We start from the raw sequence: 23659 nt of genomic DNA, 5'->3' as shown, positions 1-23659 counted from the left end.
ATTGGTTCTTGGGGAAACGGGCACGCTCCGGCACAGCGAACGGGGGCGGGTTAGCCGGGAACAGGCCGCGTCCTTCCCGAACACGAGGCGCCTCGCCCCTCAGCCCAGGGTTTTGGACCGCGGCGACGCCGAGCTCGGCCTAGGCCGTCGTGCTTCTCTTACAGCTTATTTTTCTTTTGCTGCTCCAGGCGTTGGTTCTTTCGACGGCCCGGGTAACGCCGCCGTAGGCCAAGCTTTTCCCTGCTTGGGTCCCAGCACTCAGAAGCCTTGAGGAGTCGCCCACTTGGTCCCGGAGGGTGCTCCCTTTTTTCCTGCTTCTCTTGGTTTTGTTATTGTTCTCTCCAGTGCCCCCTAGCTGAGTCTCAAGGAGTCACTGATTTGGGCTTCAGATAGGACCCAGTCCCTGCCCCCATCCCTCCTCTCCATTGTAGGAATCCTTTTTTCTTTCCTCAAATGGAACTCCGTTTCTGAGGCGTCTGCAGGTCACTTTCTTTATTTCACTGATGACATAATGAAATATTTGTTCTACGAGGACTTAAATACCTTATCTCCCAGAGTTGTCTATGCCATTTTTGGCGCTCCCCCCCTTAAATGATAAAACACCCTTAAATAACTTGTTGGCCCCTGAAGAAACGAAGGGATTTTCCTTTTTTTGCATTGCAGATTTTGGTGGTTGACTAGGAAAATTATGATAGCCTTGGAAAAGAGAGACATTTCATTTTAAGTTTTCTTCATTACTGCTAAATCTATTTTTATCCATAAAATGATTAGATTGTATCTATCATCTTAAAGTTTTAAATCTATCTGATGATCTGTTTTCCCAGGCTTTAGCCTACTCAATCATTATTATTTGGGATTGTAGGTTTCTATTTAGCTTAGCTTTTTCATTGTTGATATTTGCTAAGTTTTGTTTACTTTTTATTAGTAAATCCATCAGACTGTAGGATTATTAATAGTCTCTAACCATATTTTGATTTTTTTCTTGTTTTTAGAAGTACTATATTTGCATAGAAAAGTTTTAAGGTACATTCTTTAAACCATTTTCAGAAGGTAAGTAATAGAGGTTTTTGTGTATATTTAGAATTAGTTACCTTTTAGCCTAGATAGTAGGAGAAAATGGACTGCTGTTTTTACTTTTTCCTGTAGGACTACGTTTTTTTTTGTTTGTTTTAATTTTTAATAAAAACCTTTACCTTCCATCTTGGAGTCAATACTCTGTATTGGCTCCAAGGCAGAAGAGTGGTAAGGGCTAGGAAATGGGGGTCAAGTGATTTGCCCAGGGTCACACAGCTGGGAAATATCCGAGGTCAAATTTGAACCTAGGACCTCCCATCTCTAGGCCTGGCTCTCAATCCACTGAGCTACCCAGCTGCCCCCCCCCCCCCCCCCCAAGACTAAGGCTGCCACTGGGAAGAAAAGGTCTAAAAGACCCTACCAAGCAGGGAATGTTTTACTACCTTTGCCTCCAGTTTTTGTGGTTATCATATTAAGGAGAAAGTTAGCAATAGAGTAGTTCATTTTTCAGTTACAGCATCTTCAGAGATGACTAAGGGGGCTGGTAGGTATGAACAGTGGAGTGGCTTGGACTCAAGAGAACTTGGGTTCAAATATGGCCTCCCCCAGCTGTGTGACCTTGGGCAAGTCACTTATCCCTGATTGCCTAGCCTTTGTTGCTTTTCTGTCTTAGAATTGATACTAAGACAGAAGGTAAAAGGTTTTTGTTGTTGTTTTTTTAAAGAGACAACTAAGGTTGAAAAATTTGTATACTCCGTTGATGGAATATTCAACAAAACCATAGCTCCTTAAAGTATTAAGTATATGTTTGCATTTAATCCTTTGTTTTTATACATCATCAGTAACTTTTTCAAGGTATTGAGTTTGAATTATGTTCACCAGCTTAATACATCCTTATTCCATGTAGATTTATGCATGATGAAATATATAATTTTAAAAGTCATTTATTTTTATTATTTGTCTTAAGTTTTGCTTTAGCCATATTAAAGGAAAGTTTTGGAACAGACCACATAAATTGGGGGGGAGGTTATAGGGAAGAAACTGCTCTTTTGTTTTCTTTTTATTAGAATAAGTTTTGCCTAGCTTTTTTCTTTCCATATTCATAAATCTCAACTATTTAATTTAGAAAAAAAGGAATAGAAAAATAATTTGCTTGGAGATTATGCACTTTTGCTTTGCTTTGGGCTTGGACATCAAGACTGTTGTATGCTGGAATAGAATATAATGTTCTGTGTTCAGGATTATCACTCATTTAACATTATTCAAGCAATCCTGACTATATTAGGCTGAAAGATAACTTTTTTTTAATTTTTGAAAGTATTGTACAATGTTATAACTTTTAAATGTCAGATTATTATTTTTCTTACAAAAAACCTCTCTTGGGCATACAAAAGGAACTTCATAATGTATTTATCAAATGAATTGCCAGAACTGCAGTAAATTTATAGTTCTTTTTTTTGTTTGTTTGTTTCAGGTATAAGAAAAGGATAAGCCAATAGCAAAAAGCTCCTATCACATTTTTTTTTTATTATCAACTGCTTAGAAATTTAAAGAAGCTGAGGCTTGAAGACTTCTTTTTAGTTTCAGACAGGATGGATCCCAGCAGTGATTACCATTTCTTAAACCAGATTTTGGGGAGAAGGGTGAAAATCACTTTAGTCTGTGGCATCTTCCAGGGAGTGCTTCAACATGTGGACCCTAGCAAGATTATTGTTTTGAAAAAAGGTCTTAATCTGTTTGTGCTTAGTCTCCTCCTTGTTATTTTCTTACATGAACCATGATTAAGGTTTAAATGGTACCATTATGATCACTTGGGAATTGAGGCATTTTCTATTTTGGGAGAAATTTGAAGGTTAAAAGTCTTTTTCCCAACACAGGACCATTGTAGTATATAATGATTTGCACAGTTCTTTATAACTTTATATGACTTTTCCCTGTGTTGCTATATTCCTTTGTTCCATCAGAGTGAAAAGTTTATTCCCCATACACTTCATTTGCCTAGAATGTTAAATTCACAGAATGAAAATTTAAGTTTGGGAACCTTAGAAATTTTGTTTAGTCATGTCCAGCTCTCCGTGGCCTATTTTTGGGTTTTCTTGTCAAAGATATTGGAGTGGTTTGCCATTTCATTCTCCAGCTCATTTTATAGGAAATTGAGGCAAACAAGGTTAAGAGGCTTGCTCAAGATCATACAGTTAGTGTCTGAGGCCAGATTTGAACTCATGAAGATGAGTCTTCCTGATTCCAAGCCTAGTTCTGTGTCCACTGGGCCACCTAGCTGCCCAACCTTAGAAATTATTTAGTCTGATTACAGATAAGTGTAAGATGAAGAGATACTGATTTGGCCAAGTTTATACAGCTAGCCAAATGGCAGATCTAGGCAACAACTTAGTAAAATATGTTAAATTCCATAAGTCTAGTTCTGACTGGTTTGCTGTGAGACTATTCTTGACTTTTTAGGAAACACTCTTATCAAAAATTATTAGGAAAGGCACTTCCCAGGAGAGACACAGATTCTAGAAACCGAGTTTCAGATACTTATTGTATCTGAATATATTTTACATGCAAACACTTATTTTATGGGACTCCTCCCCCCCCCCCCCAAGGTGCTTCTACAACTAGGAAACTTTATCTCTAAGGAAGCTGAATTTGAAGAGTGGATTGGGGAGAAGGAGAGCCCCTTTTGGCTGTCCTTGGGCATTTTGAGATACAAGTTGCAACTTGGAATATATGTTCCTGTAGGGATGGTGTAGCTAATGACATTTAGTTATGGGTTTTGCTGTGTTTTGTGTTTGTTGTTCATTTGTTTTTGTCATGTCTGACTCTTCATGACCCCATTTGGTCATGAGTACTACTACTAGTACTAAAGGTACTAGAGTGCTTTGCTATTTTCTTCGTCAGTTATGTGTTAAATAAGACTTTGGGGCTTTAAGTTCCAGATTAGCTATAACATGATTTTTGTGGGAAAGTGAATTCAGATTTCAAAGTATATTTACAAATTAATTTTTTGAATATAGTCCATTTGTAAGAGGCATAGGGGAGCACAACTCATAGTCAGAAAACATGGGATTATATCCTGATCCTAACTCTTAGCTTGGGGATCTTAGCTATATCACTTCACTGGTCTGAGGCTCAGTACCTCCTTTATGATTTACTCTTCCACCTGAAAAAATTAAATATTTTAGAACTCATATTGAAGCTTCTTCCTTTTACCCATCCACATTTCAGACCTGTGATTTGATATGACTGTTACTCACAAAAATTAATATTTGTGTACCCAAAGGGCATTTTGTACCATGCAAGCTTAGCAAAGAGTAAAATGGGGAAATGTCGTAAAATTGAGCACAGATTATTATCTTTAAGGAGTTTTTTACTTAGAACATGTCTAAAAGGATGTTACAATTTTTGCAATATTACCAATCTCTCTAGTTCCTATTGGTATATTCTATGATCACCATGTCTTCTGTTTCAGAGTTATAACTTAATTTTCATTTTTAACTTTTCATTTTTCTGAGAGATAATATGATAGTACTTTTATGTTAGATTTAAGTTTTTTAAGCTTTTTTAAAATGCAAGGTATAAATTTGGGGCATTATTCTTGCCAATATATGATATCTTTTTTTTAACATTGTTTATTTGGTTATTTCCAAACATTATTTATTGGAAATTAATATCATTTTCTTTTCTTCCCTCCCAATATATGATATCTTTTAACATAATTTTTTAAAAACATAGTCAAGAATTTGGAGACTGGTCGAAGTGTCCCAGGAGTGAAGATGTTTTTTGGCCATGAGATTGTGAATGGTGAGTATTTTATCTTGAACAGTAAGGCTGATATTTTCCCTCTTAGTAAACTGAAGTTTAATTCTCTAATATTTGGAATAAAGGGGTAGTATTTATTTTATTATAATGGGAATTATTTTTTTAGGCTCTTTAGTAATATATTTTTAAAAGAAACATTAATGAAATTATGTCTATCAGTAAAGGAATGCTGAACAAATTGTGGTATATGATGGTGATAGAATAATATTGTGCTGTAAGGAATGATGAACAGGATGATTTCAGAAAGAACTGGAAAGACTTATGTGAACTGATGCAGAGTGAAATAAGCAGAACCAGGAGAGCATTATACCTAGTAACTTCAATATTGTGGAACGATCAAATGTGATAGATTTAGCTACTCTCAGCAATACAAAGATCTAGGACAATTCTGAAGGACAAAGTGTTATCTACTTCCAGAGAAAGAACTATTGGAGTTGGAATGTAGATGAAAGCATATAATTAATCACTTGTTTATATGGGTTTATGTTTTGGGTTTTGGTTTTATAAGATTACTCACAAAAATTAATAATATGGAAAAAGTAGAATTTTAAAAAGGAAAGATTAAGAAATGTTTTCATATTCCCCAAGGAAATGTCATTAAGTAGTGTTTCTTCTCATAAGGCCACTGGAGTTTCTGACTTGCCTTTTTTTTTTTAAACCCTTACCTTCCATCCTGGAGTCAATACTCTGTATTGGCTCCAAGGCAGAAGAGTGGTAAGGGCTAGGCAATGGGGGTTAAGTGACTTGCCCAGGGTCACACAGCTGGGAATTATCTGAGGCCAGATTTGAACTTAGGACCTCCCCTCTCTAGGCCTGACTCTCAATCCACTGAGCCACCCAGCTGCCCCCTAACTTACCTTTTCATACTTAAAAAAAAAATTTTTTTTTAATTTTCTGTTACATGTAGAAAGAGTTTTTGGTAATTGTTTTTGATATTTTAAAATTTAGATTTTCTCCCTCCCCCACCTCAGGTGGTGAAAAGTCTGATATAGGTTAAACTCAGACCTTCATATAATACATATTTACATATTGCTCATTTTTCATACTTTTTTGAAATATTGACCCATCATATCTAACTGTACATTTGTTTATTAAATTCAATTCAACACAAGTTTATTAAGTGTCTTAGTACTGTAGGTAATAAAAGCAGAAATGAGATCTGCCTTGCCCTCAAGGAATTTACATTCTACTGGAGGAAATTGAATATTGTACACAGATTGAATATGATACCAGACTGAGAGTGATAGCAAAGTGATTAAAGGGAAATTTGAAGAGGAAGAGAACACTTGCATCTGTAGAGATTAGACACTGCTTCACAAGAAGAGGTTGCACCTGAGATGAGCTTTAAAGGAAGATAAAAATTCCAGAAAAACCTGAGATGGAGTGCATTCCACTATGCAGGATATAACCTGTGTGACTACACAAAGGTGGGAGGCAGTCTGTTGAGTTTGGAGAAATAGTAAGTAGTCTTTGCCCCAAACAGTATACAAATGTAGATAAAGTAAACAGAGCCTAGGATGGTAATTTGGTGGTAGATAGTGATGGGGTATTAATTCCCAACCTAAGGATTTTGTATTTTCTCTTAAAGGCAGTACAAGGTTTTCACTGAACATTTATGACTAGAAGAATAGCATAGTTAGGCCTTAAAAATATGTGGCTTAAGAACTTTTTTGGGGGGTCAATTATATATCAGGAAAGAGAGCAACTGGTAGTAGTAGGAAGACTAGTTAATAGACTTGTAATTACACTGACAAGGATTAAAGGTGAAAGAAGAAGAGTGAAAGTTGTTTGAGTGGAGAAAAGGAAGAGAGGTAAGAGGTGTTGTAGAACTAGAATTCATAAGATTTGGCAACCAATTACATAAGAGAGGTAAAGGAGGAAGAAGAATCAAGGATGACTAAAGTTTTGAACTTGAGTGAATGATGGTATTACCAAAAGGGGAGTTTAGAAGAGTAGGGAAGGAAGAAATAAAGAATTCATTTTGAAAGATCTGAATTTGAAGTGCTAGTGGTTGATTTGGCAAGTAGGCAGTTGAAGATATAAGGTTAAAATTTAGTTGAGATGGTAAGATTATGTGGATCCTTGAGAACAGATCACATAAAAGGTGAGAATATATAGTGAACAGAGAGCCCTAGGAGACACCTGTGTTTCAGAGGTGAGAACAGAATGCTAAATGAAAGGAGAGGCAGAAGAAATGATCAGATACATCTGAGGGAACAAGGAGAAAGCAAAGTTATGAAGCCAAGGGGAAGAAAAATAATCCAGGAGGAGGCATTGGTAATAACTGAGGAAAATAAGAATCAGAAAGAGGAAGACTGAGAATAGGCCATTGGATTTAGCAGATCAGTTTCAGTAGAGATAATCCATTGGTTCATATTAATGGAGAGAAATCTTGCCATAGATAACTTAAAATACATCAAAGTAATATAACAGGTGATAACTTAGAAAATGTGTTGGGGAAATAAAGAGAAAGGGTCTTATAATTCAGTTGTGGGGCCACAAAAGCTTCACAGGAACCAAAACGAGGAAAGGGCAAAGTAATCCCAGGCCTTGGTGGGGCAGCTGCAAAGCTGCCCAAGAACATAGCATCAAAAGGAGCAAATGATTCTTGGACTACATGGAAAATTAGGAACTGACTATATTGGGACTAGTTCTTTCCTTCTGGTAACTAACTTGACAATAAATGTATTTAAATGTGCAATTCTTAAATAAAATGATACAGAACATTATCTTTATAATGACCAGGTTTGGCCTAGAGAATAATCTACCTTCTCTTCATTGTATAATTGAGGGCTATGGGTGTGGCCTGTTATATATGATATCAGACAAATGTCCCTTGATTTTTCCGAGTTTTTAAAAAAATTTTGGTGGAAGGGAAGGATATATTGGAGAGAGAGAAGGAATGTCTATAGAGGTAGAAGTGGTATAAAAGCAAAAGGCATTAATAAAACTTTAAAATATATTTCTCAAAGTGTATTGTGTAAGCTGGCAAATTGGGGTCTGTTTTAGAGGGGGTTGCTATGGTTTCTAGGTGGAGAACCTAGAAATGGAAATGGATTTTTTTTTTCTAGTGGAACTGCTGGATGATATGGAGCAAGGAATAGGAGAAAAGCCACCTTCTGTCAGGTATGGAGAAGTAGCCATTCTTGTAATCATGGTGTTTTAGGAATATATTTATTAATGTAACCCTGGTCAGGATAAAAAGTTTTTCCTATACTTTATCAGACAAATTTTTTCTTTACTTTTCTGAAAAGTTGTTCTATGGTAAGAGAAATAACAAAGGATGTAGGATTGTCTTTTTCTACTTGTAGGCAATTTTTCTTGAGAGGCTAAGCTGAAATAACAAAGTCTTTTAAAAAATCAAATTCAGTCAAAAATATTTTTAAAAATTACTTATTTCCATTTATTATATTTATATATTTTTTTGTCTTAAGAATTGATACTATGTCTCATTTCCAAAGCAGAAGAATGATAAGGGATAGGCAATTGTGGTTAAGTGACTTGCCAGGGTCACACAGCTAGGAAGTGTGTAAGGCTAGAATTTTTTTTTTCTAAAACCCTTACCTTCTGTCTTAGAATCAATACTGTGTATTGGTTCCAAGGCAGAAGAGCAGTAAGGGCTAGGCAATGGGGGTTGAGTAACTTGCCCAGGGTCACACAGCTGGGAAGTGTCTGAGGCTATATTTGAACCTACCTCTCAATCCACTGAGCCACCCAGCTGTTCACTGAGTCGGTAAGCATTTATTAAGCATCTGCTGTGTGCCAGGTTTGCTAAGTACAGGATTATCCTTGTGGGGGCCAGCAGTGTTATACTATTGAGGTAAGGCAAAATCTATATATGTCAATGGCAGTGAAGAATACCTCTCGAGTGTTGTCTTAATGTAGGGATTGCCTAAATACAGAAGGAACAAGGATGGACAAAGTGAAAGAAGCAGACCAGAGTATAAATGATTCAGCTTCTTCTTCCCTTGAGTCACATACTATCACCTTGCTGAATGACTTAAAATACAGTCCATCAGGTAATTTAATTGATAGTGAGCCTGAAAGGCAGAATCTGTTACTATGAATTTTCCACAATGAGGCTTATTATGACTTAAAACTTTAGGATTTGACCTTGTGTTAATTGTCCTAATGGAAGCAAGATAACACCTAAAAAGTTTAACTTGCATCATTTCCTCTGGGGAGCTACATAATAAAATAACAGGGTGTTAAAAAATAGGCTAACTATATACTATAAATTAGTGGAGGATGGATGGGATAGCCATTGTCCAAGATATGGACTTTTAAAAAAGTAATAATGTGATTTCCAAATTTGTTTTAGACTAGATATTTTCTGTTGCTGTGAAAAATATTGTGAAGTTAACGTTGTCAGGACTAGAACCAGAGAGGATTTTTTAAGACTTCTTTATCAGGATGAAAATATAATTGAAATATGAGAGGGAATAGTGAAATAGCACCATGAAATAGTGCCATGAAATTGTCATTTTTATCCTGTTTTCTCTGTCTGTGTTCAAAATACAGATGTGGTGATAGTAGGTAGGCTTTAGTAGACAGAAATGAAGATTCTTTAGGCATTTGATTTGCAAAATGGGAGGATTCATGAATATGGCTAAAATTCCATTGTTGAGGAGATATTTGTCTGTAATACTATCCTTCTCATGCAGAAGAAGAAGATGTGATGTACACAGTAGTTAATCAGTTCCAACAAAAGTTTGGTTCTGCTGTAAGTATTACTTAAAATCCACTGTTGTCTCTTCTTTGCCCTTATAGGTTGTTAACATTACCAGTCAAAATTCTGCAATATTTTAGATCTTTTTTTCCATTGGTTAGCTCTGATTTTCTCAAAAATTTGTTAATTTGAGAAAATTTAAGTATCAAAGAAGGCATTTTGGTTTAATTATTAGTAAAAGGAACCTGAAATTTATAGAATCTTATCATTGGGAAGGATCTTAGAGGTCCAACCCCTGAGACCTGAAGTATGAGTCCTATCTGTAACATACTAGATTTGAGGAAATTTGTCTAAGTTTCCAATTCTGTTGTCTTCGAGCATCAATAAGAGGTTTTAGATTCTGTCCTTTTCTTTACTTTTATTATTACTATTTTTTAAAACCCTTAGCATCTGTCTTAGAATCAATATTCAGTATTATTTCCAAGGCAGAAGTGTGGCAAGGATTTGGCAATTGGGGTTAAATAACTTGCTTAGGATCACACAGTTAGGAAATGTTTGATGCTAGATTTGAAGCCTGGTCCTCCCAGCTCCTCACCTGGCTCTATCTACTGAACCACTTAGGTGCCCTTTCATTACTATCATAATATATTCAGAGCTAGAAGAGACTTTCGGAAATCATCATGCCGTCTTCTCTTCCTCCTTCCATTTTACAGGTTAGGAAATCAAAGTGTGGACTTTTTTTTTTAATGTGAATTTTCTCTCAATGTCATGCTAATATCCCCATACTTTGTTGATTAGTCTGTGAGTTTCTAGGAAGTGTTTTCTTTTGATTATTATTAGATGCTACATATCAAGAAACAGAGTGTCCTGAGTGTTGCAGCTGAAGGAGTTAATTTATGTCGTCATGGCAAACTCTGTTGGCTGCAGGTAAAGAAAACATTTCTTTCAAACTTCTTGCCATCATACCTCTTAAAAAAAAATTAACTTGTTAATTTATGTATTACATTAAAATTCCCAGGTATCTCCCCTCTCCCTGTACTTGAAAAAGCATCATTTGACAAAAAGATATGTATATATAGAACTATGTCTTCCTTATTTCTATTTATCAGACCTCTGGAAGTGGACATACACAAGTCATTCTTCAGACAATATTTCTGTTGTTGTATATCATGTTCTCTTGGTTCTGTTTAGTTTATTTTCATGTAGGTTTTTCCATGTTTTTTAATTAACCCACTTGTTTTTTATGGCACAGTAGTATTTCATCACAATCATATGCCATAATTTGTTCAGCTATTCCCCAGGTGATGGGCATTTCTTCAGGTTCCAGTTCTTTACCACCACAAAGAGAGCTGCTAGAAATATCTTACAACATATAGGTTCTTTACCTTTTTCTCCAACTACCCTAGGAAATAAACCTAATAGTGAGTATCCTGAGCCAAGAGGTATCCACAGTTTTTAAACTTTTTAGGTATAATACCAGATTCCAAACTGGTTACCATCTTACCTCTTTTACCTATCTACTTAAGAGAAATATAAACTAACATGACATTTGTCAAATTTTTGTTGCCCACTTAAAAGTGTAAGTATGTGTATAGAGTTTTTATCTTGTGAAACTTTATGTGATAGCCATCTAGCATAATGCTATGCTCACATTGCCATATATTCAATATTTAGTGGAAATTATATACTGTTCTTCATTCCTTCTAAATATTTATTTGTGGAGTTACTAGATTATTGAAGGTAAATAGTCAAAACATAGATGGGATTTGAATATTTACAGAGAAAAGATTATGCATATAGGCACTATGATCCTCTCCATTTTGAAAAGAGCACATTTTTTGTGCATTATTTGTGGTTTTTGACTTGTAATTATAAACCTGCTTTGAAAATCCTTTTTTCTTTTCTTTTTTTTTGTTAACATTATCTTCTGTTTTAGAATCAATGCGATGTATTGGTTCCAATACAATACAATAAGGCAGAAGAGAGATAAGGGCTAGGCAATGGGTTTTAAGTGACTTACCCAGGGTCACACAGCTAGACATATCTTGAGGTCGGATTTGAACCCAGGACCACTCAGTTCTAGGCCTGACTCTCAATTCACTGAGCCACCTAGCTGCCCCCTGAAAATCTTTATAACATATTCCATAGCACAAAAGCATGGATGTCAAACAATTTGCCACATTTTCCCCATTATTCAGTTCTTGAAATCTTTCTTCCACAACTTTTCTCATTATTGGGGTTCATGTGCCTGGATGGTTTTTTTAATAGGTGGCAACAAGTAGTCGGGTTTACTTATTTGACATTTTTCTTCTGGGAAGTCGAGCTTTCAATAATGGACTTCAGATGGTGTTAGAAGATAGAAAGATTTTGAAGGTGAGTAGAAGTACCACTCCTTTTTATTTTTAAAATTTTTTAAAATTTTATTTAATTAGATGATTTAGAATAATTTTCCATGGTTACAAGACTCATGTTCCTTCCCTCCCCTCCCTTCATCCCCCTCCCGTATCTGACGTGCAATTCTACTGGGTTTAACATGTGCCATTGATCAAGACCCATTTCCTTATTATTAATATTTGCACTAGGGTGATCTTTTAGAGGCTACTTTCCCAGTCATAGCCCCACCAACCCAAGTGATCAAGCAGTTGTTTTTCTTCTATGTTCCTTTTCCCATAGTTCTTCCTCTGGATGTGGATAGTGTTCTTTCTCATATGTCCCTCCAAATAGTTTTGGATCATTGCATTGCTACTAGTAAAGAAGTCCATTACATTTGATTTTACCACAGTGTATGAGTCTCTGTGTACAGTGTTCTCCTGGTTCTGCTCCTTTCACTCTGCATCAGTTCCTGGAGGTCAATCCAGTTCACATGGAATTCCTCCAGTTCATTATTCCTCTGAGCACAATAGTATTCCATCACCAATAGATACCACAATTTGTTCAGTCATTCCCCAATTAGAGGTCATCCCCTCATTTTCCAATTTTTTGCCACAACAAAGAGCACAGCTATGACTGTTCTTATACAATTATCTTATTAGCTCCTTGGGGTACAAACCCAGCAGTTTATGGCTGGGTCAAAGGGCAGACAGTCTTTTATCGTCCTTTGGGCATAGTTCCAAATTGCCCTCCAGAATGGTTGGATCGATTCACAACTCCATCAGCAATGCATTAATGTTCCAACTTTGCCACATCCCCTCCAAAATTCATTATTTTCTTTTGCTCTCATGTTAGCCAATCTGCTAGGTGTGAGGTGATACCTCAGAGTTGTTTTGATTTGCATTTCTCTGATTATAAGAGATTTAGAACATTTTTTCATATGCTTATTAATAGTTTTGATTTTTTTATCTGAAAATTGCCTATTCATGTCCCTTGCCCATTTATCAATTGGAGAATGGCTTGAACACTTGATTTAGCTCTTTATAAATTTGAATAATTAGACGTCTGTCAGAGGTTTTTGTTATAAAGATTATTTCCATTTGTTGCTTCCCTTCTAATTTTGATTGCATTGCTTTTGTTTGTACAAAACCTTTTTAATTTAATGTAATCAAAATTATTTACTTTGGGGGCAGCTGGGTAGCTCAGTGGATTGAGAGCCAGGCCTAGAGATGGGAGGTCCAGGTTCAAATCTGACCTCAGACACTTCCCAGCTGTGTGACCCTGGGCAAGTCACTTGACCCCCATTGCCTAGCCCTTACCACTCTTCTGCCTTGGAGCCAATACACAGTATTGATTCCAAGACAGAAGGTAAGGGTTTAAAAAAAAATTATTTACTTTGCATTTTGTAATTTTTTCTAACTCTTGCTTGGTCTTAAAGTCTTTCCTTTCCCAAAGATCTGACAAGTATACTATTCTGTGTACACCTAATTTACTTATTGTTTCCTTCTTTATGTTCAAGTCATTCACCCATTCTGAGTTTATCTTGGTGTAGGGTGTGAGGTGTTGATCTAAACCTAATCCCTCCCATATGTTTTCCAATTTTCCCAGCAGTTTTTGTTAAATAGTGGATTTTTGTCCCCAAAGCTGGGATCTTTGGGTTTATCATAAACTGTCTTACTGAGGTCACTTACCCCAAGTCTATACCACTGATCCTCCCTTCTGTCTCTGAGCCAGTACCATATGGTTTTGATGATCACTGCTTTAGAGTACAGTTTAAGATCTGGTACTGTTAGGCCACCTTCCTTTGCATTTTTTTCATAATTTCCCTTGATATTCTTGATCTTTTGTTCTTCCAAATAAACTTTGATATTTTTTCTAATTCTGTAAAAATGTTTTTTGGTAGTTTGATGGGTATGGCACTGAATAAGTAAATTAGTTTGGGTAGGATTGTCATTTTTATTATGTTATCTCGTCCTACCCATGAGTAATTAATGTTTTTCCAGTTATTTAGATCTAGTTTTAATTGTGTGGAGAGTGTTTTATAGTTGTGTTCGTATAGTTCCTGTGTTTGTCTTGGCAGATAGATTCCTAAGTATTTTATACTGTCTATGGTGATCTTAAAGGGAATTTCTCTTTCTAACTCTTGCTGCTGGGATGAGTTTGAAGTATATAGAAATGCTGATTTATGTGGTTTTATTTTGTATCCTGCAGCTTTGCTATTGTTGATTATTTCCACTAGCTTTTTAGTTGATTCTCTAGGATTCTTTAAGAAGACCATCATATCATCTGCAAAAAGTGATAGCTTGGTCTCTTCATTGCCTATTTTAATACCTTCAATTTCTTTTTCTTCTTTAATTGCTACTGCTTTCTAGTACAATATTAAATAATAGAGGTGATAATGGGCATCCTTGTTTCACTCCTGAACTTACTGGAAATGCTTCTAATTTATCTCCATTGCAGATGATGCTTGCTGATGGTTTTAAATATGTACTGTTTATTATTTTTAGAAAAGACCCACCTATTCCTATGCTTTCTAGTGTTTTCAATAGGAATGAGTCTTGTATTTTGTCAAAGGCTTTTTCTGTATCTATTGAGATAATCATGTGATTTTTGTTGGTTTGCTTGTTGATATGGTCAATTATGTGAATGGTTTTCCTAATATTGAACCATCCTTGCATTCCTGGTATAAATCCTACCTGATTCATAATGAATAACCCTTGTGATCACTTGCTGGAGTCTTTTTGCTAGTATTCTATTTAAGATTTTTGCATCTATGTTCATTAAGGAGATTGGTCTGTAGTTTTCTTTCTCTGTTTTTGATCTACCTGGCTTTGGACTCAGTACCATATTTGTGCCATAAAAGGAATTTGGTAGAAATCCTTTGCTTATTATGTCAAACAGTATTGGGATTAGTTGTTCTTTGAATGATAGAATTCACTTGTGAATCCATTAGTCTCTGGGAATTTTTTCTTAAGGAGTTCTTTGATGACTTGTTCTATTTCTTTTTCTGACATGGGGTTATTTAAGTATTCTATTTCTTCTTCTGCTAATCTAGGCAATTTATATTTTTATAAATATTCATCCATATCACCTACATTGGCATATTTATTGCCATATAATTGGGCAAAGAAGTTTTTAATGATTGCCTTAATTTCCTCTTCATTTGAGGTGAGGTCTCCCTTTTCATCTTGGATACTGTCAATTTGGTTTTCTTCTTTCCTTTTTTTATTAGATTGGCCAGTACTTTGTCTATTTTATTTGTTTTTTCAAAGTACCAGCTTCTAGTCTTGATTATTAATTCAATACTTCTTTTACTAATTTCTCCTTTAATTTTTAGGATCTCTAATTTAGTTTTTATCTGGGTATTTTTAATTTGTTCACTTTCTAGTTTTTTAATTTGCATGCCCAATTCATTGACCTCTGCCCTCTTATTTAGTGCCATACCTATCAAACTACCAAAAAACTTTTTTACAGAATTAGAAAAAACAACAAAAAAGTTTATTTCGAAGAAAAAAAGATCAAGAATATCAAGGAAAATAATGTAAAAAAGTGCAAAGGAAGGTGGCTTAGCAGTACCAGATCTTAAATTGTACTATAAAGCAATAATCATCAAAACCATATGGTACAGGCTAAGAGACAGAAGAGAATAAGGTTTGAGTATTACCTTTTAGCACTCTCTTCCTCTCCTTCTTATAGTTGTATTCTTCCCCTCCCACTCCTGTGTGCCTTTTTGTGTAGTATAGAATATTCTAATTTTCCCATTTCTTCAAGTTTCTCTTGGGGCCATTTCCCCCCGCCCCCTTCCTTCTTCTTTTTAAAAAATATATGATTTTGAACCACTTAGAATCCCAATCTCTACCTATGGATAATTCTTCTAACTACTATAATAGTAAATACAATTTTTGACAGTTACAAATAACATTTTTCCATATAGGAATATAAACAATTTGGCCTTATTTGAGGCCCTTAGAGAACAAAAAATAAATCCCCTATCTTTCTTATTTGCCTTTTCATGTTTCTCTTGGTTTTTGTATTTTGATGTCAAATTTTGTTTAGTTCTGGTCTTTTCTTTACAAATATTTGGAAGTCTCGTATTTTGTTAAATGCCCATACTTTCCCCTGGAAGTATATAGTCAGTTTTGATGGGTAGTGATCCTTGGTTGTAGACCCATTTCTCTTGTTTTCCTGAATATCATATTTCAAGCCTGGCAGTCTTTTAGAATGTATAATCCTGATTGGTGCTCCTTGATATCTGAATTGTTTCTTTCTGGCTTCTTGTAATATTTTCTCCTTAGCTTGGAAGCTCTTGAATTTGGCAATTATGTTCCTGGGGGGGGGGGGGTGTCTTTTGAGGATTTAGTGTAGCAGTGATCTATGGACTCTTTCAATGTCTATTTTGCTCTCTTGTTGCAGAACCACAGGGCAGTTTTCTTGGATAATTTCTTGTAGTATGGTGTCAAGGATTCTGTTTGTTTTTTCCAGGTTTTCAGGTAGGCCTATGATTCTCAAATTGTCTCTCCAAGATCTATTTTCATGGTCAACCACCCTCTCAGTGGGATATTTTGTGTTGCCTTCTAATCTCTCATTTTTTGGCTTTGCGTTATTAATTCTTGCTGTCTTGTGAGATCATTGGCTTCTACTTGCCCAATTCTAGTTTTTAATTACTGGTTTTCAGCTAAGATCTTTTGATTTTCCTTTTCGGTTTGATTTACCCTGCTTTTCATGGCTTCTAGCAGGTCATTTCTGGTCTTCAATTGCTTATTGGTTTCTGGGCTTCAATTTCCAAGTGGGAAATCCTGTCTTTTAAACTGTTATTTTCTTTTTGGACTATTTTCCACTTTTCTTGCCATATCTCTTTCATTTTTCTGACAGTTTCAGATTTAAAGTCTTCAAGAACTTGTGACCAATTTCCATTTTTTCCCAAAGGTTTGGGTGTGTTTAATTGTCATCTTCTGCTGTCTCTTCTTTAATCTTGTTTTTTTCTGCATAAAAATTATTGAGGTTCAAAGTTTTCTTCTTGTTTTTTTTTTTTTTTTGGTGTTTGTGGATTTTAGTTCCTGGGAGTTGGCGGCCATTGCCTTGTTCCTTCCTGGTCAGATATCTAATTGAGGAATGCAGGTGATCTTTGTATTGGGCTCTGAAGAGGTTTTTGCCCTGAGGATATTTTTCCCAGTCCTCAGCAGTGTCTAGCTGCTCTAAGAGGCATGTCTAGCCCCTAAGAACTTAAAGATGGCCTTGCCAGAGATCTGGGTGTGGATTGTAGGAAAGTCTCTGTATTAAGCACTGGAGAGGTTTTTGCCCAGAGGCTATTTTTCAGGTCTCTGTGGTATTTTGAGCCTCCTCTCTCTGCCCACGTTCTATGCTCTATGCCCTATCACCATGTTTCCTCAGCCTCCTGGGGTCCCCAGACTTCTTGTACTTATGGGCAGGTCCAGCCCCTGAGAACTTAGAGATTGCCTGGAAGAGGTCTAGGTGTGGAGTGTAGGGAGGTCTCTGTATTGAGCACTGGAGAGGTTTTAGCCTGAGGGCTTTTTTTCAATTTTCTGTGGTGTTTTGCTGTGAGCCTCCCCATTTCCCCAAGCTCTGCAACACCCTATCTCCATGTTTCCTCAGCCTCCCAGTGTTCTGAGTCTAGTTTCTCTTAGGTGTAAGTCTGTGTTGATCTCAGCCAGCCTCCCTCCTAGAACCTAGATGTTTGTCCCGCACTTGCTCGGACTCTGGAAAGGTAGGTGAAGTGGGGGAGGGGTGATAAGCTCATCCCTTGGTTGAGGAAATTTCACCCCCTTTTAGTGTGGAAATGCTATAACTTTGCCTACCTTCTTTGCTGTGTCCTACCATGGAACTCCTTTGCTTGTTTGATTTTGGTTTTGTCTTTTTGAGGCACTCTCCTCTCAATAGAGAGGAGAGATAAAGCCCTGTTTTAACTCTGGAGCCATCTTGACCCAGAAGTAGAAGTACCACTCCTGATAATGCAGAATGATGATAAGGATTCTGAAAATGATATTTATGGTGGCAGTTGGGTCCTAATCACCTTATTTTCTGGTTCTTCAGGTCATTCATGATTGTCGTTGGCTCTCTGACTGCCTTTCTCACCAATATGGAATTGTTCTTTCAAATGTCTTTGACACCCAGGTGTGTATAGTAATACTAGCTGGTTTTATGTAGTGTTATGATATACAAAACATTTTCCCACCACCCTAGGTCCTATTGTACAGTTAAGACTCAAGGGAGTCTTAACTGCCCAGCAAGGGAATTTATTTATTTGCCTGAGATTACCATTGTAGTGAGTGTCAGAGCCAGAACTCCAGTACAGGCCTTTGCATTCTTCAATTCATTACTCTTGTCCATATTTCACTATATACCTCCTCTGGCATAGAGGTATATTAGAATATGTGATTTTTGTTGTTTTGTATCCATAGAAAATAGTGGGAGAACAAAAGAAGTATTAGGCAAAGACGGTTGTGAACTAGATAGTTTTTGAAGAGAGTGTTACATGAATACAAGGTACAGGCCAGCTATGCCATGATGGAATAAGACTAGGATCATACACTTAGAGCTGGAAGGGACCTTTTAGAATGCAACTAGTCAGAACCTGTCATTTTACAGATAATAAAACTGAGGCCCAAAGAGGATAAGTGATTTGCACCAAATTACACAACCATTAACTCCATTTCTGTGTTTTTGTAATTGTTTTATAGTGTTTCCACACTGCACAAATATTTTGGATGCTTTATTTTATTTTATTTTTTTAACATAATAGGTGGCTGATGTCCTTCAGTTTTCCATGGAAACAGGTGGCTTTCTTCCACATTGCATCAGCACCTTGCAGGAGAGTTTAATTCGACACCTTAAAATGTCCCCTAAATGTGTCTCTTTCCTGGATGACAAGCAAAAGATGGTTCAGGTGATTAGTAAAAGCTTTAATAGAATATTCTGGATGGTATTGCTTTTTCCAGTATTTGCTGAACCAGGTGATCAGCCTATTATATAGGGAAGAGGCTAAATGCAAGCCAAATATATGAATGGTACCAAATCCTTAATTTTCCTACTTGGGAAATGATTTATTTGTAATATTACCAAGGCAAGTCTTATTGAATTTATGAAGAGTTGTTCTCTGAAAGCATTCAATTTCCAAGTTTGGGGTGGAGAGGCAAGATTCTTGGTTAAAAAATAGAAATCAAAATCTTCCCAGCTGCTTCTCTCAAAGAAAGGATCATTTCTTCAGCTAGTGGGGAAATCTACTGCTGATCCTCAAACTTTATACTATAGCTACAAAAACTATAAGTCTAGTTCATTTAGTTATCTTTCCTGAGCCCAGCTCAGAGTGAATAAGTTAGCCTTCTCTCCTCTTGGGAAATTTGAAGAGGCAAAGTAAAGTTGCTACCCTGTTTAGAAAAGGAAACATGGACAAAAGTAAGATAATAGCCCTAAATATTTGCTTATAATTCAAGACATTGTTTTGGTGGCTATAGGAGAATCCTGAAATATGGTTTGTCCGACCTCTTCCACCTTCCTTGCTGAAAGTGCTAGCCCTGGAGACGACATATTTGCTGCCCCTTCGCTTGTTACTTCTGGATGAGATGATGTCTGACCTGACTACCCTGGTGGATGCATACTTAAATACCTACCGGGAAGGGTCTGGAGATCTGTTAGGAGGCACAGAGGTAGGCACAGTTTTGCTTATGAGTAGATGACAAAAGTCCTTGGTAGTCTTCATTTTTTAGGGAAAACAGTGGGAGAGACTACATGAAAGGTTTACTAAATCAACATTTATGGAGCATTTTAATTTACAGAGTGCTTAGAGTGCTGGGCCTAGGGTCAGGATAATCTGGGTTTAAATCTGGCCTCAGACACTTCCTAGCTTTGTGCTTTGGAATTGTATCAATTCTAAGACAGAAGGTAAGGGTTTAAAAACCCCCCAACAATTTCCAGAGTTCTTTCCTTACAGTAATTTTGTGAGGCTTGTAGTGAAAATATCTCCATTTTCAGAAGAGGAAACTAAGAGAGAGAATAAAAGACTTGTCCTTTATCACACAGTAAGAGTCAGCACCAGAACTTGAGCATCAGTTTCCTGCCTTCATGACCAGCATTCTTATCATTACATTGAGCTGTTCCCTACTGGCTATAGCAAGCAGCTTTTATATTGATGGCATTGCATGGGGGCAAATACTCTCATTGGAGCCATATCTTGGAATTATTTGCTACCATATATTATACCATATACATATGTACTCATACCATACTGGCTCTTATCTTAATTTGTAGATAAATTAATTAATTTCCATCCTCAATACTAGATGATACCACCAGAGGACACTGTGTTAACATCATTTAAGAGCGAGGCAATTGCTTGCAAGTAAGCAGATGATCGATCTCATATATAGTATTCAAGAGTTTTGACCAAGCAGGAATGTTTCACTCTCTTTCCTTAGCCATCGTGCATGGAGCTGCCAGAAGAGTTGCGCCAGCTGATGGACTTCCAGAGACTTCGAAGAGAACGGGCCATGAAAGATTACAAGACAAATGCAGAGGGGCTCCTAGTTAGATCCCAGCTTATCTATCCCAAGGAAAAGACAGTGGAGGAGGAAGGGAAGCCAAAGAGCTCTAGAGGTTCTTTGCCTTTTGAAGGAGCCATGCTTCCCAAAGCTTTGGATTTAGGCTATCTCAAACCACAGCAGGCTCAGGAAGATAGGTCTTTGCAGAAACAAGAAACAAAATATGACAGTAAACAGGTGAGAATAAAACATCAACATTCATCTTCCTCAGAGGAGCCGGAAACGGGTGACTCTGCTGCAAAGGCTGGCCCCAGTTGTTTTGGCCTGAAGGGGTCAAAGGATGTCAAAGGAAACCGGAAGGAACAAACTGATACACCAAAACAGACTCAATCCAGCTTGTCCTTGCAAGAGAAAATTGAGCTGCTATTGATGGGGGGGAAAGAAGATGATTGAGAATGTAAAAAACAAAATGACTATATCTTTCACTTTTGTAGGATACTGATCCTTCCAAGAGCTTTAAAGAGATCTATAGTTTCCTGATCATCTTCTTGTCTCACTTTAGAGAAGCCTGACTCCTAGATAAATCCATGTATGAAACCTTCTAGTAAGTGGCTGCTCTACAAACCTGGAAACTGGCTCAGCAATGGTCTGGGGTTAGTTTTTCTACTAGCCAAAGTTACCATCTTCCTAGTTTTGCAAATGAAGGAAGACTTTCTTTTCCCCAGTATATGTAATTTCCAGTTCTTATGTGATATTTTTCTCTCTTCACACTTCCTTGCTTCCTACTCCTTAATTTTTGTTTGCTTGTTTGTTTTTGATGAGGGTGGCATGTTAAATAATGGAAAGGCAAATACATATCCATATATATCATTACATGGCAAGGTTCCCAGTGACAGGAATAATTATTTCTTATTTCATACAAAAATGTTTGGAGAGAGAAAATTCTTTTTATTATCAGAACATTGTCTCTATCCTTGTGGTAGGTTTGGTTTAGTTTTGAGAAAGGTGGTGAATTTTCATTTTAGTCACATTCACTTCCTAGAACACTTTGATATTGGCATATTGTAACCTTTATCATTTTTAACCTGGTTTTTCTACTTTGTTTTGAATGTCTTATCTTTTTTTGTGCCATAAACAAGTGTTAGTGAATTAGATTTCAAGTTTTTTTCCTGCCAAGGAAATTCTTTTAGTTTTTTTGTACTTGATTCATTTATCCCTGTTCTTGAAGGAATACACTCTGTCAACAGCTTAGCAGAAGGATTTGACTTCTTGTTTTTGTTATATAAATCTACAGGGTGGTTTTTCCTTCAGATCCTTAGGTAAAGTCCTCATGCTTGGACTCTGGTCCTTCCTTACGAGCTGAGCATTTGCTTATTGGGTCTGAAGTTTGGCATTAAATTTTTTTTTCAAGATTTTGTTTATTAAAGATTAATAAGCTTATTTTAGTACTTGATGTTCTCAAAAAATTTGCTGAGGGGATCAGGATTTGATTTTTATGAAATAATACAGCCAGGTATATTTAGAGCATGGTATTTTGAAAAGTATTTTGTGTATCTCATATCCACTCCAGTGATTGGAGCAGAAGGCATAGTTAGGGCACTTGCCAGTGGCTTTTGAAGAAGCCTGAGAAGATCAAGGACAATTTAGTCACTCTAGTAAATAATTCCAAATTGATTGTCAGAATGATCAGACCGATTCACAACCCACCCATGGAGCATCCTTGTGCCTTTCTTTCAACAAGTGCTACAATAGTGATTATTCCTAGTTTTTTGTTATCTTTGCCAGTTTGTTTCCTGTGAAGTAAAACTTCACAGTTGTTTTGGTTAACATTTGTTACTAGTGATTTGGAGCATTTCATATGGTTGTTCCTAGTTTACATTTCTTATTTTGAGGACTGTTAATTTTTATCCTGTTTTTAGTTTTGGGGAAATGGAATATTTCATTCTTTTGGGGGGTATTTTATGCAAAGACTTTTTTCCCCAGTCCATCTGATTTTCTTCTTGTACTCTTCTTATAACCTCCTAATTTGTATCCTTAGTTTTGTTATTACAAAAGTCTTTTTAGTTTTACATAATCTCTTTTTATAATTCTTTTATGACAAAAGAGATGACTTTTCTGGAAGAGAAAGGGAATAGAAATGCAAAGGAAAAAAGTAGATGGTATAAATAAAAAGATATATAAAAACAATTCAAAAATAGATACATGTAGGATACAACCAAAGAAATTTAGTATAGGTCAGTTTAGAGGTGATAGGAATTGGAACACTGATAAGGGAAGTAGAAGAGGGGACAAATGGATGATGTTACAGATGTATCACTGACAAGGCTTTACAATTGAATGGATGTGTAGAATGTATGTAATACAACAAATAAAAGAACTGTCCTTTATTCAAGTCAGTAAGTTTATTAAATCCCTACTACATGCTAGACAACCTGTCCTGGGGATATAAATAAAAACAAAACAATCTCTGCCTTTGGGAAGTTTATATTCTACTGGGAGGCAGGGGGAGGTATTACAACATATACAAATAAATATATACTTTGCACAAAGTATTTAACATTGAGGCAAGGCCTAATGGCTGGAGGATGGGGAAAGGTCAGAAAAGCCTGAGTTTCCAGGGTAGGATGAAGAGAAGAGCAGTCCCAGGCCTGAGGAGCAGCCCGTGCAAACAGAGAGAGGCGGCCTGTGGTCTTGTTCAGGGAATAACAAGGAGGCTGGCAGTGTGAAAGCTTGGAATGTTGGTCAGAAATATTTAGAGTTTTTAGTGATTGAGAGTCTGGTTTTTTTTTTTTAATCATAGAGACAATAAGAGTCTTTTAAAAGAAAATTATGTGATCCTGATTCAATGGGGATATGATTGGTGATGTAGACTCTAAATGATCACTAGTTCAAATATCAATAATATGGAAGTAGGTCTTGATCAATGATACATGTAAAACCCAGTGGGATTACTCATTGCGTATGGGAGGGGAAGAACACAAATCATGTAACCATGGAAAAATATTCTAAATTAAATAAAATTTTAAAAAATAAAGAGAAAAAAGAAAATTATGTGATCAGATGCATACTTTAGGAATATTAATTTGGTGGATTGTGGAGGATGGATTGAAATGGCGAGAGAGTGGGAGCCAGGAGACAAATCCAGAGATTTTTTGCAATAGTCCAGGTAAAACAAAATGGGAACCTGAACTGGGTTCATAGCAACATGATGAGAGAGAGTAAGAAAGGATAATTGCTTTAGGGGGATGGCAGGGTCAAGTGAAGGTTTTTCTAGAATGAAGTGGGAGGG

At 36.4% G+C, this 23659-nt stretch overlaps 1 protein-coding gene across 5 annotated transcripts; it reads left to right on the top strand.

The window, feature by feature from the left end:
* The first annotated feature begins 75 nt into the window (after positions 1–75).
* Positions 76–23418, top strand: EXD1 (exonuclease 3'-5' domain containing 1). Of its 5 annotated transcripts, XM_056810285.1 has the most exons (13): positions 76–212; positions 993–1050; positions 2489–2739; positions 4750–4818; positions 7908–7962; positions 8722–8855; positions 9501–9559; positions 10346–10432; positions 11774–11878; positions 17927–18007; positions 18636–18779; positions 19348–19539; positions 20308–23418. In XM_056810285.1, exons 3-13 carry the CDS (start codon positions 2607–2609, stop codon positions 20821–20823), a joined length of 1575 nt encoding a protein of 524 aa, XP_056666263.1. In that variant the 5' UTR covers positions 76–212; positions 993–1050; positions 2489–2606; the 3' UTR covers positions 20824–23418. The 5 variants fall into 5 exon arrangements, with proteins under 5 accessions (XP_056666263.1, XP_056666266.1, XP_016283180.2 ...); XM_056810288.1 differs by lacking the exon at positions 2489–2739; XM_016427694.2 differs by lacking the exon at positions 76–212 and having other exon boundaries at positions 577–1050.
* The last annotated feature ends 241 nt before the right edge of the window (positions 23419–23659 follow it).

This window comes from Monodelphis domestica, chromosome 1, assembly GCF_027887165.1.
Source record: "Monodelphis domestica isolate mMonDom1 chromosome 1, mMonDom1.pri, whole genome shotgun sequence".
NCBI classification, from domain to species: Eukaryota; Metazoa; Chordata; class Mammalia; order Didelphimorphia; family Didelphidae; genus Monodelphis; species Monodelphis domestica.
Note: the sequence above shows the minus strand (reverse complement) of the source record. Positions and strands in the feature narration are given on the sequence as shown.

Coding starts and splice junctions, on each gene's coding strand:
- EXD1 (XM_056810285.1), top strand. CDS start 2,607: ATGGATCCCAGCAGTGATTACCATTTCTTAAACCAGATTTTGGGGAGA. Junction 11,879..17,926: donor AAGATAGAAAGATTTTGAAG/GTGAGTAGAAGT, acceptor CTGGTTCTTCAG/GTCATTCATGATTGTCGTTG. Junction 18,780..19,347: donor ACAAGCAAAAGATGGTTCAG/GTGATTAGTAAA, acceptor TGGTGGCTATAG/GAGAATCCTGAAATATGGTT.